Below are 19374 nucleotides of genomic sequence, written 5' to 3'. Positions count from 1 at the left end.
GCTGAAAATAAATAGTATTAGTTACTTTTTCTGCATATCAGCTTCTGTGATTTGGTTGTATATTGCCATCAAATTATTCTTTAATTGGCATTAGAAGACTCTTGTATTAAAGAATAAACTTATTTTTAAAACGTAGACATTCTTGACATCTCAGACTTAAACAGAAATACAGATTTCTTTCTTAGTTGTTAAAAATTCTTACAGATTTCACCATTATCCTGTTGGGTTTTTTATATTTGATTTTAAGCAAATAAGAGATGATTCCTGTGTCTTCTTCAAAATCAGATCATTCACATTTTTTTCAATGAAAAGATTGATACAAGTGTTTTGAATTTGACTGCAGAGTAATGACCCACATGCCATACTGATTGCCCTGTGTTGTGTTTCCTTGTGCTCCTCACACAGTTCAGAAGTAAAATTGATTGCTACTAATTTTAAAAAATATCATGTAGTAAGGTTTTCATGGCTGCTTCAGGAATCCTTCACTGTAAGTACTTATGAAATTAAAGGGCTTAATAATATTTTAAAAGAAGTAAGCATGTTTTCTTGGGGCACACCGTTGTATATATTGCCATGTAGATTCCTTGCTACTAGAATTTTTGGTGTGCTTGCTGTCATGGAAGGATTAAGTAATGCAGTCTCTGATGCAAAATGTGAGGAGGAGAAAGAGATAACTGAGGTGCTTTTTGTCACCTCTGTGATACTGTGGACAATTTTAAGACCTACCCTGTCTTTCTGGGAACATTCTTTCTAGCTGAAGTGTGTGATTTACAGAGCCGGTATTAAAGTAGATAAATAAAGGGTGGCCCGATCATGTTGGGGTTTTTTAATTTTGTTTTTTTCAGACCATTTTCTCTCTGAAACAGCTTTCTTAAAATGATGAGGCCTTGAAAAAGTGTTTCTATCTCAGCACCACCTAAGGAAGAGCAATAGTTTTTTTTACAACCTAGCACAGACGAGTAGCTTCTGCCCAAGCAGCCTTCATTTTCTTCCATTAATGTGGCTGCTAAAAAGTGATTAAATTCTGCCTGTCATAGCGAGAGATGTTTGGGAAAGTAAACCAGGAGCACTATTTTAGTGAGCTACCTAAATGTAAATATCAATATCAATATATTTCTGTCTTCACCTTATTTTTTCTAAATGATACAGTGTTTTCTTCACAGAAACCTGAAACTACTAAAATCACCAAAACCATCAAAGTTTTTTTCCACTTCTGAGCCCCAGTCTCGCAGACTTGATTTAACTTTATTGGGTTTAGACTGCTCAGTCTTGAGTGACAGATCTTTTCACAGATCTTTTTCTTGTAGTTAGCCCTCTTTTTCCACCTGAAAATATAACTAATGACATTAAACCTGATGCTGATATTACATGTCCTCCTTTTACAATAATGATGACTTGTGTAAAGTTAGTGACGTTAACAAGGGTCAGGGTTTGCCCTCTGATAGGTGTCACCATAATTTGTTTATATTGTTTATCTCTGTTTACATAAATTCAACATGTTTGTTAGCTGACTTGTTCTCATGGATGAAGTCTTGCTTTCGCTTTTCGCCCAGAAAGTTGCTGTCACAGTTTTTTTATAAAGCATGCAGGAGACCTTCAGTGAAAAGTGTTAAAAAGTGTCAAGTAGCAACATTTATTGAGTTGATTTATTTGATTAAATAAGTAATAAAATTTTCATAGTTGGGAAAGTATAAAATTATATTTCTAATCCTAAGATTTACAATATCTCTGATCCTGAACTATATTTTCCTTGCCATTTTATTTCCATCATAAAAATTCTACTTTATCAACCCCGGAACAAAGCAAGGAGGACTCTTGAAGCATCTATTTTCCCCTTGTCTTTCTCTGGTTAGATTAGTTTCATTCATTACTCACAGACCATGCACGTTGTTTAATTTTATGTCTAAAATTTTGTCTTGAATGCTATAGCAGAGTTCGCTGTATTCTCAGAAGGTCAATTTAAATAATAACTACTTTGTTGTAACTGCATTGATATTAGCTCTTTTAATAACCTGGCGACTATGCCCTGACATATAAGATAGAGTGTAGCTGTACATACTTAGGTGGAAACAGTTGTACAACTGAGCAGGAAGGGGTAAATTGCAGCAATGACATTATTATGTATTGGAAGAAGAAGAGGGCAATTAATTGCCCTAACATCTGACAGAAGGAGGTAAAATATCTGGTCTCAGAGCCTGGCTTCTGGTTCAGACATCGTTAGACATGATGATACCTGAAAGCAGAAGGTTAAAAGTGAAGTTGCATTGCTTTACAGAAGTCAGGTATGTGAAATATTCAAGTATTTCAGAAAGTAGGTATTTGAGGGTTTGAAATTAAAGCTGAAGATCATCACACACTGTTAGAAAACAGTTTGTCAGCAGGTTAAAGTATATTTAAATAACTGGATTGTTACATGCTGAACAGCGGTATAATTCCCATCTCACAGAAGCCAGCTACTAGTCCTGCCTTGTGCCTCCAGGCTCCTCAGAGAACAGGCAGTCTTGAGACCGAGATCAGCACATTGTGCTTGAAGTTTAGAAACTCCTGCAGTTGGCCTGCTTATTTTCTTACTTCACATTTGTTCCTGTGTATCCATCAGATTGTCAGGGTATTCGTATCTGCAAATCTTCTGAAAGGTTCCAGCTCCAGAACAAACTCTGTCCTTTTCTTCTCAGTAAACACATACATCAGGTGTCGCAGTATCTGTGGTGATACTTATTCAGGAATCAGGACTGGTGGCTTGAAGGGGAAATTAATTCAGGTCTGCTAATTGTTTCAGCAGTGGTGGAAAACTGCTTAAAAGTGACGGCAGTCTCAAGGGCTGTATCAACAAACAAAACTATGTTTGAGATGATTCAAGTTTAAACTAGTACATTAAACTTCATGCAAGAATTACGTTGCCAATTGAGCACCCGCTAAGAAGTCAGGTGGGAGTTTTTACACAGTTCTCAAGCTTTCAGGCTGTAGCCCTGCTGGAGTGCTCTCTCCGGATCCAGGCTGCCAAAGGTGCAAAATTACCGTCATGAAGATCCTGTCCCAAGAAAGAGCATCCGATCTTGTTGCAGTGAGAAAGTATAAGAATGTTTCTGTGTATCAGGAATCAAGATAGTGATCTTATAAGGAACATTCCAAAAGCTTTGAGACTTTCAAGAACAAATTAAAGGAATATTTCTTTACATGAAGATGCTGCTGTCAGTATTTCCAGTCTTGCATTATCTCAGCAAACTGGTACCTGCTTTCTATTTCTGTCATGTACTCACTCAGTAATAACACCTGAGGAGACAAATACAAAGCTTCAAATATCTATATTTCATCTCACCTTAAATCATCAACATGTAATAATACATTATAAAACATATTTAATCATAGAATCATAGAATTGTCAGAGTTGGAAGGGACCTTAAAGACCATGTAGCTCCAACCCCCCACCATGGGCAGGGACATCCCCCACTAGATCAGGCTGCTCAGAGCCCCATCCAGCCTGGCCTTAAAAACTTCCAGGAATGGGGCTTCCACCTCCTCTCTGGGCAACCTGTGCCAGGGTCTCACCACCCTCCTGGGGAAGAACTTCTTCCTCACGTCCAATCTGAACTGATCCATCTCTAGTTTTAATCCATTTGCAGATCCAAATATATGCTGAAGAAACATTATAGAAATAAAGATTCGTGAGAGCCTACTGGTTAGATGAATGAGTGACCAAAGTCAGTGGTGAAAGAAGGAAAAGAAACATCCCCCTCCAAAGAAACTCCATCTAACCTCCCTGGGCCACATGACTTCTAGTTTTGAATGAACGGCAGCAACATAATACCTGAAAGAATTAGACTGAATATCTGCTATTGCACCTGCTCTGGAAGGAGACTCTCAGAGAAGCAGATGTTTGGGAGAGCACTGAGAGTCACTGGGTGTCATCTGCAGCAGCAGCTCTCTACAGGTCACCTCTAGTCAGAGGGACTTGTCAGCGTGTAGATCACGGCCCCGGTCTGTAAACCTCCACAGAAGCTTTGTGAGATCTTTGAGTGAAATGGCTGCGGCGGTGGCTTTTCTTGTCCCTCATGAACACCAGTCTGTAGCACGGGTGAATCCCAACGTGCTCTTTTCTGACTGGGGAAACTATAAAACTTTCATTCATAAAACATTCGCCAAAATGATTTGCTGGAGCTAAATCTAATTCAAGCTGATAAGAGAACATCACAGAAGTTTTTGTTATAGACCATGGCATGACGTGTGAGAGGAGATGTAGGGCAGTATCCCTCATGACATTTAAAGCTAAAACAAAGCACCCCTACGGTTCAGGGGAGAGCTGTATTTTATTATGAGGGTGTTAGATCAATTGACCTGATAGGTCTGCTCCATCTGTAATTTGTGTTTTCATCTCTCTTCTTGTCAGAGTGTTGTCCCTAATTTCAGCACCTAAGTTCTTACCAGTTGCTCTCAAACAAAAAGAAAATATTAACTAAAGCTCAGTAGGCATGTAGTTCTGATGAGAATGATATTTTCAGAGAAAATAATCCCAAACTGCTAGAATTTCGTATGCCCAAGTACTTCAGCTAGCCTTGAGAGGTTCTGAATAAAAGCACTTAAATGTTTTCCGTATCTACACAAACTTGACATTTTGTGATACAGTGTTAAATATATAATTTTCAGATACCAAATCTAAAAATTATTTTTTTCTATTATCGCAATGATAATAAATTCCTACAGTGATACCAAACCCAGTAAATCAAATGAGCAAATAATCTTTAGGAAGGCCATAAGTGATCTTTGGTGAAATATATCTGAATGATTTTGACTGAGGAGAGCAGTATGTATTAAGTTTTGAATAAATATATAGGCAAACCCGGTTTTTCAGAGTAAGTATGTGTCAAGAAAACCATGGGGCTGTACTGATGTGATAGACCTTAACAACAAAAGTAAGATTTTCCTGCCCATTTTTTAGACAAAAATATGCAACTGACACAGGATGAACCATAGATTTCTCTTTATTTTATGAATAGATTTTTATATTCAGTGATGATACATGTGATGGCAGGAATCCAATATGGCATTTGAAACCCTAAGTGAGCATGTGGGCAGATTCATTAAGTACAAGAATGTTTTTCATGGTTTTTCCTATCATTGTGTTCATTCAGTATGGGAACAAATTTACGAAAACAAGGAAGGAGTTCTGTAGTATGAAATAGTATTGCTATATGCCTTTCCAAACTTGGCCCATGCTTCACATTTCTAATAAACATTAAAAAAATTCATTTTTTATTATATGCTCTTATATTTAACCTATAAACTATTCTGATAGCAAAAAATTAGGATGAATTTGATCTAGTATCACAGTATGTGATGTGCTAAGTACAAGCCGTGAGACGCATATAAAAGTGCAGGTTCATGTCACCAGGTCAGCTTTGAAAGCCTCCCCATTTTGGATTTTGCAGTGGAATAAAATAGGAGCTGCTGCAAGTTCTACTTAAACACAATATGCACAACAGGTGTGCTAGATAATTGTTTTCTCATCATGGTGCATATTTCACACTCCGTAACTCCCAAATGAAGTACCGAAAGAATGCATAAAAGTAAATGATTCAAAGATTTAGAGGGCTTCTTGTGGTAAAGTGGGAATCTATTGAAATTCTGAAGCAGTATAGAAATATAGCCATTGTTATTACAGATGTGTAGTTTTCTTCTTATTGCGCTAATGGAGCTAAGTGTGTAGTTCATTTTTGTTTTCTTAAGATTTTGAGACTTAAATGAAGGATAACTGTGTAAAAGTGTGTGTATATGAAACAACAATAGATAAAGGATTCATTTAATCTGTGTATATGCTGAATACATGTAAAACTTAATTTATATTTTACTTTATAACTGTGGTTTTGTTACTGTTATTTAAATCTAGTGGCATTTTGTAGACATGAAACTATATGGAATTATGGCTGTTTTAGTTGAAAATATGTGTGTACTCTGCTTGGTAACATTGAAACTGTTCAGATTATATCAGGTCAGTGTAATTTTAAATTACACATTCCATCAAATTAATCAAACTAACATTAAGCTAAGTTTTTTTAGCACTTAAGATTACTCAATAGATATTTTCTGTTGCCATCTGTTACGAAAAATTTCATTTTCCTGTGATATATTTTGTATGTTTTGTATAATCATAAGAATACTGCACATAGAAGAAAGGGATAGTAATTAGAATAAAATGTTATTCATCATGAATCATATAACACCTTTTAAACTAATCCATCTTTTAGTATTGAATTTTACTAACGCCCTCCTTTGTTTCCCAAATGACCTATCTTCTTTAATGATGATTTGGATACTGGTGAGATTCAAATCCTCATCCAAAGTCTGTGACGCTATTGACTAAACCTCTGTTGACTTTGCTGAGAATGTGAAATACTGTACTGCAAGATAAAATCAGCACATAGGTGCTCAGTGAAACTGAAGAGTCCATTAGTGCCTTAACTCTTAAATTACTATCTGGATATCTCTCTTGATAAGGACAAGCCAAAAGAAAAAGTTACTTTTGTCATTAAATCTTTAACAATGTGATATCAGCAGGCTTAAGTTTTTCTGTATTTTTAGCATTTTTAGACTGCATTCATGCTCATTTCTTCCTCTGGATGTGAGCAAGCCGTGTTTCATTAGTCAATAACTGATGTCTGGGTGCAGGGAGGAGCAGTGATTTGTCTGTGTCCTGTGTGCATTACAAGGACATCTTCAGAATTATGAATTAAACTCCATCTTACTGCATTAGAAGTATGGGAACCAGACTGGCAAAGTAATGTCATCTTGAATTCATATCAGTGCTTTAAAAATCTCAAATATACGCCCACTCTTCAGTTCATCTTTCAGTTGCACAGTTTCCGAGGTGAACTACTTAATTTTGTAGCATTTTAATCCTAAATTTTTGTGTTCAGTCATATTTTAAATGCAGAAATGCTCCATCTATTTTTTGTGTGTTTGTTTTCTGTTCCTCACTATTGCCTCCATCCTTTTCTCTGAACAAGCCTTGTATACTTTTCCTTTACAGTAGATACAGACATAGGCACAGGTCTAGGCACAGTTATTATGGATTATAGATACTGCAAGTGTGAACATGAATCAGAGTTTAGTACTCACTTAAATTTGTTCCACTAAATGATCCTTAGCAGATCTTGACAATAATTAGAAATATGGGTGCTCTGACCTCTGTTACCAGTCTTCACCAGTTCATGGAGGAATAACAAATGGAATTAACCTTTAATTTAGGTCTTTGGGTCCTTCATGCACACGGGACCAGACTTGCAGGTGTTCAAGCATTGTGCTGAGCAATTCTAAAAGTCTGGCTTATTATTCGATGCCAAACTGGGAGCTGACTCCTTTTGAAATTCCTGTATAATACCTCCTAAGCCCTGCTTTTATCTACCATGGAAAAACAATCGATCCACAAGGGCACAGATTCCTAATCAAATGTTGGCACCGCTGCTTCAGAGCACAGACAGCTGCCAAAAGTGTCCGCACCTACCGGCTCTACCCCTTTTTAGGGGTAAAACTCCCAGCTGCTCCAAGCCTGGTGGCAGGCAGCCTCTGGTTGCAGGGTGGGAGGGGGCACTCCTCAGCGTCATCGTGTGCCAGGGCTCAGAGCACCCAAGGCCAGCCCAGGTCCTAAATAGTGCTTAGAGGGCACCGTGCCTGCCCTTGCCGGAGCAGTTTGCCCCGGGTGCGATGACTGACATTTCTCGTTTCCAGCACTGGATCTCCCACCTCACCTGTGTTTCAGCCTTCCTATTAAGTTTTCTTGGCTTGCATGAATGGTTTCTCACCATTCTGGAGCAGGTCAATGAAATTACAGAGGTCTGAAGCCAGGATTTGAGATGCTTATTCAGATTTTCAAGTCTACAGAGTTATAATCTGTCCTGCACCTAAGCCATGTGATTTTCACATGTCAGAATAAATGCCGCAGAACTTGAACTACCGTCTGGAGGTCTTGTGGTCAGATCTGAGACTGCAAGAATGAAATACCAGAACACATGCACACTGTGACACTCTAGTAGTTTTAATTCTGAAAAGCAGCAAAAGTTTGGGAAGTATACGGGACAATTCCAGACCAGACAGAAACTCTTTTTAATTTCAGTACAAGAGTGGTGCCAATAAGTCTTACCAGGTGGGAACCAGCCTGCTTATTCTTTTTAAACCATACCTAAGTAAGTGCTTTGAGGAAAAATGATAAAGTACCTTGCATCCAGGTATTCAGGAAAACATTCTTAAAAAGTCTGTCCTTATTTGAAATTATTCTGTCAGAGCCAAAAACAATGCATTACAGTTGGACAGAAAATCTGTGTGTAAAAGCCTTAAACTGAGTCCATCTGGCATTTCAACAACATTACACCCAAAAAAATAAAAAAGATGGAGGGATGGAGAAACCTTTTAAATGCATAATACTGAGGCAGGGAAAATACAGCTTGTTCAACATTTAACCTTGACAAATTCGTGCTCCTGTCATTTAAATGAATGAACATTTCCAATGTCTAGCTTGCTGGACCTTGGGAAACAGCAGTGAAAAAGGACTGTAAAAATGATGCTCATCTCTCTTAAATTATTTTTCTGAATAAATGAATAATTTCAATGAAATCCAAATAAGGATGAATCTGCTCACTTGAATCACCTGTTCCCAGCCAATGAACTTCCATGTGAAACAGTGCTTACCCTCCTCGGTTGCCACGTATTGATCTAAAACATCTTCCCTGAGCCTTCTCTCTCCTTTTCCTCCTACAGGCAAAAGGTTAGAGTTAGATAATAGTATTAATTTTCCAGACATCTGCACATGTTTTAATAGCCTTTAGAAGGTTTGAAATGGTTTCTGTTTGACCACCACAGGGCTAAAATGCCATTAAGACTTAGATTGTAGCAATACATAACAATCATAGCCCTGTAGTTCAACCTAGCAATAAAAAAGCTAATTTATTTTATCGGAGATTTAAATTAATGTGATGAACTCCTCTCTCAACAGGAGCCGTAGCACCACGCTTTACAAAAATGTCATGGCCCTGCATATTTTCAAAACCAGATAAAACACTTGCAATAAACCTTTTGTATCTATTTGTTCAGTGCACTTTTTGAATGTTTCTACGTGGGGTTTTGTGTTTACACAATACTACTTACCACTTCTGAGACCATTTTGGTTTTCTGTCATATCTTTGTTCTTAGTCTCATTTTTTTTCTATCATCTGACTCGTATGGAAGAAAGTGATTAATAGATCCAAGGCAATCTCCAGTGTTATCTCTGTTTTTAATAATATCTTGAGAACTGAAATTGTTACTGGTTAGGTAAATTGAGTTTAAAATAGCTTCTAAAATAGACTTATGCAGTTAATAAGGTTATTTTTGAAAATCTGTGAAAGAAATATTTAAAGCTCATACAGTTTTTATTTCCAACGATATACTAGAGGAAAGCTTCAGCTTATCCCATTATAAGGTGATAAAGCAGCATTTGATGGCAGCAGCTTCTGTGATAAAATGATCATGGCAGCACTGAGAATGAATCTAATAAGGGAATTGATCTGTAGATTCCAATTCTGTAAGAGCCAACATTGATCAACATAAATGTCAATAACAAGATCGTATTGAGGTCTGCCTAATTCCTTTAGATGATTTTGGGGAATAGTCAGAAAGTGAATGTGAAAATTAATTTCAAACTGTAGGAATCACAGAGACAAAGACCAGAATTATGTTGTTCTACCAGGAATATCACTGACTGTCATAGTACCAGCAGTTCAGCAACATATTGAAATTAGTGAGTAGCGTTTAATCAGATAATGATTTATAATGCTTTGCCTGTTGTGTGAGACTGAAACATCAGTACTTGACATCTGTGTTTTCATGTTAGAGCATTTCTTAAATACACTGAAATAATAAAAAACAGCCCAGCTTTTTACTGCTAAGGGATGGATAGCACATGTAGGGCATGGCATAAAAGATTAACGGTATATTTCCTCCTTGTCACAGGAGTTCAATATAAAGTTGCTTCCTAGACTGATTCTGACCATGCTGAAACGTTTTTGTTTATGAACAATGTCACAAGAGAAGGTGTCAGGATGTGCAGGATTCTGCCTTTCACTCTTCGATGTTCCCATAATTCATAGCATTTATATGGTGTTAGCACTCATTCAGCAAAGTAGAATTAACATATTAATTAGCATTAGATCAATAGAAAGGGATTTATGAAAAGTTTTTATTGTTTTGTACCAAATTAATAAGACAAAATACAAATATGTACTTAATGTGGGGCTCGACTCTTCTACAATACTGTTCTCACAAAAATGCTGTTTTACCATACTCCAAGGAATCTTCCGTGAGCTTGCTCATGGAAAACATATATTTCATTAATTATTTAAGTTCTGACTAGCTGATTACTGGGTCATTGATGTAAACTGTTGACTTTACAGTAATTACAAACCGCAGGGAACTTTATACATACATTTTCCTAAGAAATTAAATCAGCTCATTTTATTATTACTGCAATATTTACAGACTCCTACCATAGTGCTATTAAAATGAGAATGAACACTTCAGAGTCTTAGAGCTTGAAAACACTGATAGAGTTATAAAATGAAAACTAGGATCAGAGAGGATTACTTTGTGCCTTTCAATGTAACTTCTGTTTAAAGCAGTTTATAAAAATTAATAAACCTTAGGGATTTGGAACAGGAGTAATTTTAGGCTTATATTAATGTTGTCAACTCTCTGAAGAATACAGAAAGATTATGTTATTTATGTTTATGCATCAAATGTCTGCTTAATATCTCCCAATTTATAACATAGGATATAAGTTTCCAACCTTCTGAGTTACTCTGGATTCTAATTCACTGGTTTTTGCCATGTCTGGATGGCTTTATAATCACAGAGAACAGCAAACCTGGAAAAAATCTGAAGCAAATGTGAATGAAGTCCTTGTTTTATTTTTTGTGCTGGATTTGCCTTGTTAACAGGATTTTCTGATGTAGTTTTAGCACCCTAATCTTCCATACAAATGTTTGTAATATCATACTCTTGTACTTTGTCTTGGATTTTGTCTTAGATGTTGTCAGTTCAGTCTCAGTAAACTTGCCTCGAGGATTTGCCAGCAAAACTGAAAAACGACCCTTAATACTGGATTTGAATTTACAGTCTAGCATCTTCTGTGTTGCTGGGCTTCTAGATTTTTTTAGCAGTCAGCCTGGTAGGAGGGAAAAACAACAAAAACAAATGGAAAATATCAAATTAGAACTTTCATGGAGGTATTTTACTCTGCTCTTGTGAGACCCCACCTCGAATACTGCATCCAGTTCTGGTGTCCCCACCATAAGAGGGATGTGGATCTGTTGGAGCATGTTCAGAGGAGGCCACAAGGATGATCCAGGGGCTGGAGCACCTCTGGTATGAGGACAGGCTGCGGGAGCTGGGATTGTTCAGTCTTGAAAAGAGAAGACTTCAAGGGGACCTAACAGCTGCCTTCCAATACCCGAAGGGAACCTACAGGAAGGCTGCGGAGGGACTTTTTACAAGAGTGTCCACTGATAGGACAAGGGGAAGTGGGTTTAAGTTGAAGGAGAATAGATTTAGATTGGACCTTAGGAAGAAATTCTTCAGTACGAGGGCGGCAAGACTTTGGAATAAATTGCCCAGAGACGCTGTGGCTGCCCCCTCCCTGGAGGTGTTCAAGGCCAAGTTGGACGGAGCCTTGAGTATCATGACCTAGTTGAGAGGCGTCCCTGCCCATGACAGGGAGGTTGGACTAGATGATCTCTAAGGTCCCTTCCAGCCTAGGCCATTCTATGATTCTATGATTTTTATTAGATTAATGAAAGATTCAAAGCCACTTGGCTTGAAATTTCTGAAATAGGTGGAAACTTCCTTTTTATTTGTACACAGAACTGATTTAGCTTACTGGAATGTATTGTACAGGCAATCTTTTAATATTCATTTTATGTGTATCTCTTCCTTCTCTTACCACTGAACAATACTGCACATTTGTGATCATTTCCTGTATTTTATGGAGTTATAGGTAAGGCAAATAAATAACAGTCTCCAACTATTGTGTCATACCATTGTAAGAGTTATCCTGGGGTTCACTCACTGTCTATTAACGCCCTCCCCCCACCAAAAATAAATACAATCAGCTATAGTGCAATACAGCTGTTGAGAACACTAGCAACAGCATAGAGGGCAAACTAATTTTAGTTAACCTGTCAGACAGATCTTAAGAAAGAACAGGATATTAAATGTGAAAGACAACATACCTGCTCCTACTAAATACAAAACTAAATACTAAAGACTTTTGAGTTGCTTTGCTTGTTCTGGTCTGAGCTGTATAATGTTTCATGTTACATGTTTTTGCCAAATATCAAGTATCTTCACTATCAGCTCGGTCTGTTGGAAGTCATGCTTGTAGCAACAGAGAAATAGAAAAAAACAGCTTTCTGTGGTTTATTAGCTTTACAGTCAGAAGTTATATATTCTTGCCTGTACAGAGATGTATTAATAACTTCTAGAGGTCTAAGAAGTGATGAGTGTGTAATTATTTTGAGTGAGGCAGCAGATTTTTAAATGGTCAAAGGCCGTTAGTTTCTCACTCCAATTTTAGCCCTGATCCTGGTTAAACATGACCCAAGAGTAGGAGAAAGGAATTACTTGACGAGTTGGCTGCATGTCACATGGTCTCCTAGATGTCTCCTGTGAGTAGCTCCTGTTACCCACATTGCAGAGCTTTATTCACTTTCTCTAGGGGATGTTCTGCAGCAAAAGTATAGGGCCAGAGAGCTGCAGTAAACCTCTGTTTGCTCCTATGCTTCATTAATGCTTGCCCATTTTCTTTTCCCTGGTTGCCTGATGCAAAAATGTTGGTGCTTAAGGAGAGCAAGAAAAGTTAGTTTCTCAACCTAGTGTTTCCTATCCTTGAAAATACTGAACTTTATTTTTATTTTTCCCCTAGGAATAACAGTTGTTTTCTTATTTTCTCACCCTTAGTCTCTTTTTAATACACTTGTGAACATCTAGAAAGACATACACCTATATGGATGTTTCTGTGTAGTGTGTAAGATAATCCATATTTTAGTCCCAGAATTGGCATGAAAACAAATCACATTATTTATTAACTTTTACTCCTGGACAGAAAGGCAAAAATATGATTGTGCATAGGGAACCTTATTTTGTGTAATGTCGCTGCTGAAAAGTGATGAAAAGGACAGGAATGTTTCTTAAAGACACACTGTATTCTGCAGCTGAACCACTGTAATACTGGACATCAAGTAAGTCTAAAATATTTCTAATAGCCACAGTCAGAAGTAACTCCACACTGTTAGGATAAATGATGATTGCAAAGCAAATTATTAGAGGATTAGAAAGAAAAACGCACGTCTATTTCCACAGTGAAATGTCCTTGAAATTACCCTAAACAATATGAGTATAAAAAGGAATCCAGATGGCATATACCATGCACAAGAACTCTGCTGGGAAGCTGCCTTTCTTCACATGCAATAAGCAGCTGGAAAGAAAAAGGCAAGTTTCTAACCAAGCTGGTTAACTAGTGCAAAGTGCTCAGTATGACAATTGCTTCTGCAATTATAAACTGTGAAAATGGAAAGAATAATTTTCTTTTAGGACAAAGTTAAACAGTGATGGCCATGAAGTTCCATTTATAGGAAGTGAATATTAAGAAAGTAGGACACAATTCTGAATTTCCTATTAAATATATACCTTCTGAGACCTGAAAAAGTTATTATAATTTTATTTTCACAACATCAACTGTATACAATAAAACATCAGGCATTGCTGTATGTACGCAGTATGCAATTGCAAGTACATTTCCCGTGTTGTGATCATTAGAATTAAATGCAATAGAAGCACCTCTTTGCAGCTTTCACTTTTGCTTCATCTTTGGCTGTTTTCTCTTGGCAACCACTTGTTCTACTCTCTTTCGAAAGCAGAATTACCATTTGTCAAAAGCATATGTGTTCCAGACTGATTTGTCTAAAGTCGAAATCTATTTCTCTTTTCAGATCTTTTATTATTTTTGCTTAACTAATCATTCTTCTTTCTGAGTATTTAGTGTATGAGAAGTTCGCACTTCATCCTTTGAATATTGCCTGTTTGTAATATAGGTAACTTCTGATGGAAAAGGTGAAGGATGTTCTTTCATCTCTGGCTGAAGATTCCCTCAGCAATGTGTCTAAAGACAGAAACAATCCAGATTTCTTTTCATGGAAGATTATGTTTTTACATAATCTAATGCTATGAGAAACGCCTACCTAATCATATTTTTTTCTTTCTCTAGCGTCCTATCTTCTATGGTATAGAGTACTATTTCCGTAAGGGATTCAAAACTAAAGCTCATCCTAGACGTGGTTAATTCATAGCTGCACTCTGCTCTAATGGGTATGATGGTTAATGATGATGAAGGAAAATGAGACCAGTCAGGTGACTGTGAAAAAAGGTCAACTGGAAAGAGCTCTCATAAGCTTCTGTAACATCTATAAAGAGATCACCGTATCAGCAAACTTCTTGTGTTGCGCATTTTTTTGCAGCTTTTGGGTGGAGTTGCGAAGTCTTAACTCATTTAGTACAACAGGGATAGCAGCGGTGTTGCTGACTGCCAACTTGAGGGGAATGTTCTTTGTACAGAGAATTATTTAAAATGAGCGGTTTGAAGGTTGCAGAAAAGGTATTTCCTGCGAGTTCAATGGCAGTGGTCGGGCTATACAGGAGAGCAGCCTGGAGTATGCCTGTTTGGGTTTGTGATGTCCCCGATAGCAGCAAAGATTGGAGGAGGCCGCATGCACCAACAAACATTTACTACTCCGGCACGGAGCATCGGGATGAAAAAGTCTCCTTAGAACCTAGAGAGAGAATTTCTTTCTTGTGAATGATGAACTTTGGCTCATGTGAGAAAAGCAAAGCCAATTGATTTAGTAGCAATTAACTCATCCAATATTGGAGAGCCGTGTGCAGTTTGGCATAATTCATTGAAAATTGCTGTGGCCATGCTGCAGGCCATTAGACGTTTCAAAACGTGGTGGGAGCTGATAGATATTGCGCACAGATACAGTCAAGAGATACAATAGTTAGGAGGGTCTCTGTAATATTGCCTTGTGCCAGCAGGTAGTAGCCTTCTTTTATCTTCCTAGAAAGCTTTAATAAGGATGCTGCCTGGGGGGAAGCGGAACTGGCTTACTATTTGACGGATTGGTTATCTGCCTGCCAGATAATTGTATTTCCTATTGCATTTGATACGATAGGATTCCACCTAAATTATCAATTACTTTGGTTTACAGGAGTTAATCTTGACATTGAGCCACAAGGAGCGTGGCCTTTTCTGCAGGTGAAGGAGGAGCTTTTCTGCTGCTGGTCAGAGGCAGTCCCAGAGGGGCCCTTTCTGCTCTGCCCTGACCTCTGCACTTATCAGCACCCACTTTCTGTAGAGACGTGAGTCCCATCTAGCGAAGATGCTATGAATGTTTTAGTCTGCACCTGCCCTGGCAGTATTCAGTACGGGGTAATTTCCAGGCAAGTTGTCCCAGCCTATACTGTGGTCACATCTTTTTTTCTGAGTCTTCCGTACCACAATCCAGTGCTCAGAGGGACCCAGATGTTCCCCAGCCATGTACAAATATTGCTCGGTTTCCCCTTCTCATTATGTAGGGCACCAACAAACAGGGCAGGTGACTTGGATTTCTAGTTATAACTCCTCAGTGTCATATTTAGCTATTCATCTAAACTGGTGTGATCTTTCCTGTGGAAGTCATTCTGTTCTGTGCTCTTGTCTACCTTTTGTGGCATTGCATTATGATAGCATCAACACTGATTTTAATATTCTTCACTTTTCAAGGCAGCAGTAAGTCATTGATCCTGTTATGTGACTGTCATCTGTAAATAACCATAATGGACCCAGTACATTTTGTGTATCTGAGAAGAAATCAGAATCAAGATACATAGTTAGCATATTCTGTTAGTTTGTTTTAAATGCATCATTAATGAGATTTTTAAACAAAGAGTGGAGGTTTTCCCATTTTTTTAATTAGAAGATGGAGAAGGAAAAAGAAAAAATAAATGACAGAAAAGCAGTTTTCTTATCATCTTTTTTTGTAATTGGATGACTTGCTTCAGTGCTGTGTGCCTATATTTAATTAATGATCTCAAACTTTGTTATGCTGTTTGTTAATGCTAGTCATTGTGCTGGCTGTGTCTCTTAGTTTATTTGCATATGTGTATGTGTGGAATATTCCCAAAGTAATGGTCTTTTGTTTGATACAGAAGTATAATCGCATTATACAACCTGAGAACGCACTTTTCTTCTTTGTTAATCATTTTAGTCTCCTGTTTCACCTTTGTTATTATAGAGTCGTAGAGTTTAATGCTGGTAAGGATGATTCAAACACAGCATGACCCATGTGCAGCCCTTCTGGTCACTGTGGTGCAGAGCCCTTCAACTCTGCTGGGCTGCGTCTTACCCCTGGCCAAAACTTCTTTCTGTTTTCTGCCTGTTCCAGTTGGGCTGATCTCTGCTTTTATGTCTGATATGGACAATAACAGCAGCATGCTAAATTCTGTTGAATGATGTTATCCGAGTATATTTAGTTTCCCTTATTGAGATGCATATATGTTCCCATTTAAGTAATGAAGTATTTAAAATGCCTTACTGGAAGAATGGAAGACAGTTTTACAACTGCAAAAATCCTGTAACACTATTTCTAGGATACTTTTTTTTCTGGGAAGATAAATTTTTAAATATAAATGTTCATCCCTCTCAGATGTCCCCCATCATCATCTCTAATGCACAGATCTGGCTGCAGTAACTTTTGCTAAAATATCTCTGGAAGAAAAAATCGGGTGATTGGTTTCACTGGTGAAAGTAATTCATTCCTCTGCAAGGAACAAGTACACCACTTGACTCCTGGTTCTTAAAGCACTGGAATTCTGTGATGGTTCAACAGTGCAGTTTGAATTATTTTCAAGAATAACACATGTACTGTCAATAAATCTGTGAGTTTGGGAAGGCATTTTAGCTGGAGCTTAAATCTTAAACAGATACCTGACAGTAACTCTAGTAATACCACTTTATGAGGTGCACACTGAGTAACCAGGCGGTAGACATCACTGGTGTTACAAAACACATAGCCTGGATATAGTTAATATTTGTAATGAAAAGTATTTTGGATGCTGAGTGCTTGTAGCGTCTTAATCTATTCAACAATATATCAAAGTACCTTTATAAGGAATATTGATCATTGACAATATTTTCCATTATCTGTCTGCAATAGATACTACCTCCTGAAAAAACCTGGATGAGTATATAACCCTTGAGAAACTACTCCCACATTTATAATTAGTAGTTTTATTTAAAAATTGCTGGATTGTCTGGAATAGATGCCTGAAGCACAGCGTGCAGATAACAGAGGCTATAGGAATGGCCACCTGCTCTGTTGTCTAGCAGATGCATTTCCGTGGTGGGTACCAAGAGACCCAACTGGGCAGTAGCTGGGCATAAGATACCACATGGCTGATGTTTCAGGGCCCTGCAAAGAACTGTCTTCTCATTACCCCTACTGCACAGTATAGAAGAGCTTTTGTGGTTATTTTTCCCCTCTTTGATCAGGCTTTTTGGATGGCCAGGGTGACAGACCACTCACGCAGCCTTGACAGGTCTCTGTGGTTGGCATCCTTCACAGAGTCCTCCCGACAAAGCGCTCTCACAGAGTCCGCACCATTTGTTCCTCCAGGCTGAGCACCCTGGTGCTGAGGAGGGGGCAGATGTGGTCTCTCAGGTTGCAAGCCTGGAGAATTAATGGGAAAATGGAAAGAGTCTCATGCAGAGTCCTTTTGTTTGGCAAAGGGAAGGTTTAAGTCCTTTTTCACTCGTTTCAGCCGACTGTGAGTCAGATCCATACTGCCTGTTATGTGATATGTTGGTCCGATGACTGACGAGGTTGCAGATATTTCTTCTTTTGAAGTCAGCAGCAAAGGCATTCACATAAATCATGGATTTTATTGAAACTGCAATTAAAACAAATCAGGCTTAATGCACACTGAAAGCCTTAGTAATTAGTATACAGGTGAACATGGAGAAAAAGGCACAATCTTAGCCATCCTTCCAAGCAAAACTGAAAAAAGAACGGTGTATATAATCGAACAGCATGTGAATATTAATGCACAAAATCCTCTGAGTCCCTAGTTCCCTGATGCAATTATTTTCTATTCACATTAATTGTTCCTAACAGATGACATTAATGACTTTGAGTTAAAATGTGTGCAAAGGAGGCCTTCAGCAGATCAATCCTGCTTAAAAATAGGGTCACTTTTGCAATCATTCACTCAAGGTGTAACAACTCGTAAATAAAACAACATTAACATGTTGATTGATTTATAAATGTTAATTTTGTAGTTCATTTTTATGCTTTTTCCTGAAACCTGTCAAACTCTATGGATAATGGTGAGACTCGTGTTCATTTGTCATCGTTGCATGTGAAGTAATGGTAAGTTGCAAAACAGTGACTAGAAGCAAAAGCAGAGTTTGTTTCGGATGAAGAATGATCCGTTCTGCTGACAGGAAGTCTTGGACAAAGTAAGCACAAAGAGCAACATTTCACGTTAGAACAAATCCTCTTTTACCTCAGGGTCTTCATTTCCCTTGAAATTTAACAGCAGAGTTTGAAATTTTAAAAATGCTGATCTGCTGAATATTTGACAAATGCTTATGCTTTGCTCCTTCTCTTCTGCCCCCTCCAGAAACTCCATTCACGCATCCTAGACCTCTCCTCTGGGGATTTGCTTTCAGAAGTAGAACGAAACCGCAGCCGCACTGTTGATGCCCAGCTTCACGTGAGTTTTTGTGCTGTCCTTGTACCCCTCCTCTGGAACCCTCCCTTTCACCTCTTAAGTCTGATGTCAGGGATGAGCCATAAAGCTGATCTCGGAATTGAAACACTGTTGAGGCAGATAACAATACTTTTTCTTCCTTCTGTTCTCTGAAATTCAATATTGTGTCCTCAGTTGTTACAGAAAGCAGATAGTGTCACTCTGTGCAAAAAAACCATAAATCTTAGCAATGTCCCCAATATACCTTTTTGGGTATTGATTACATCTCAGAATCTCTGAGAAATGGTCAAGGAGCTTTTTATTAAAGCCCATACACCATATTATTCACACTATTTTTATGATATATTATGTATGAACTTTTAAAAATTCATGGGCTCTGCATTTCTTTTTTTCAGATGGGGTTAGCTTTGTGCTTATTTGGCAAAACGTTAGCCAGTGTGGCTTTCATGTTTCATTGTCAAAGAGAAAAGTTGCTTAAAAAACAAAAGTCGCATAAAGGTAGAGGGAAACAAAGAGAATGAGAACAGAACATCGAACCTGTGTGTGCCTTTG

At 37.9% G+C, this 19374-nt stretch overlaps 1 protein-coding gene across 1 annotated transcript in view; it reads left to right on the top strand.

Annotated features, from left to right (window-relative positions):
• NCKAP5 (NCK-associated protein 5) overlaps positions 1-19374 on the top strand; it is a gene marked incomplete at its 3' end in the record, with an annotated part of 88207 nt that overhangs the window by 56554 nt on the left and 12279 nt on the right. The window contains exon 6 of the mRNA XM_009878880.1: positions 18733-18825. Within this exon, the coding sequence (XP_009877182.1) occupies positions 18733-18825 (93 nt within the window). The remainder of the gene's footprint in view (positions 1-18732; positions 18826-19374) is intronic.

The sequence above is a fragment of the Apaloderma vittatum genome, unplaced genomic scaffold (genome assembly GCF_000703405.1).
Source record: "Apaloderma vittatum isolate BGI_N311 unplaced genomic scaffold, ASM70340v1 scaffold9881, whole genome shotgun sequence".
Taxonomy (NCBI): domain Eukaryota; kingdom Metazoa; phylum Chordata; class Aves; order Trogoniformes; family Trogonidae; genus Apaloderma; species Apaloderma vittatum.
Note: the sequence above shows the minus strand (reverse complement) of the source record. Positions and strands in the feature narration are given on the sequence as shown.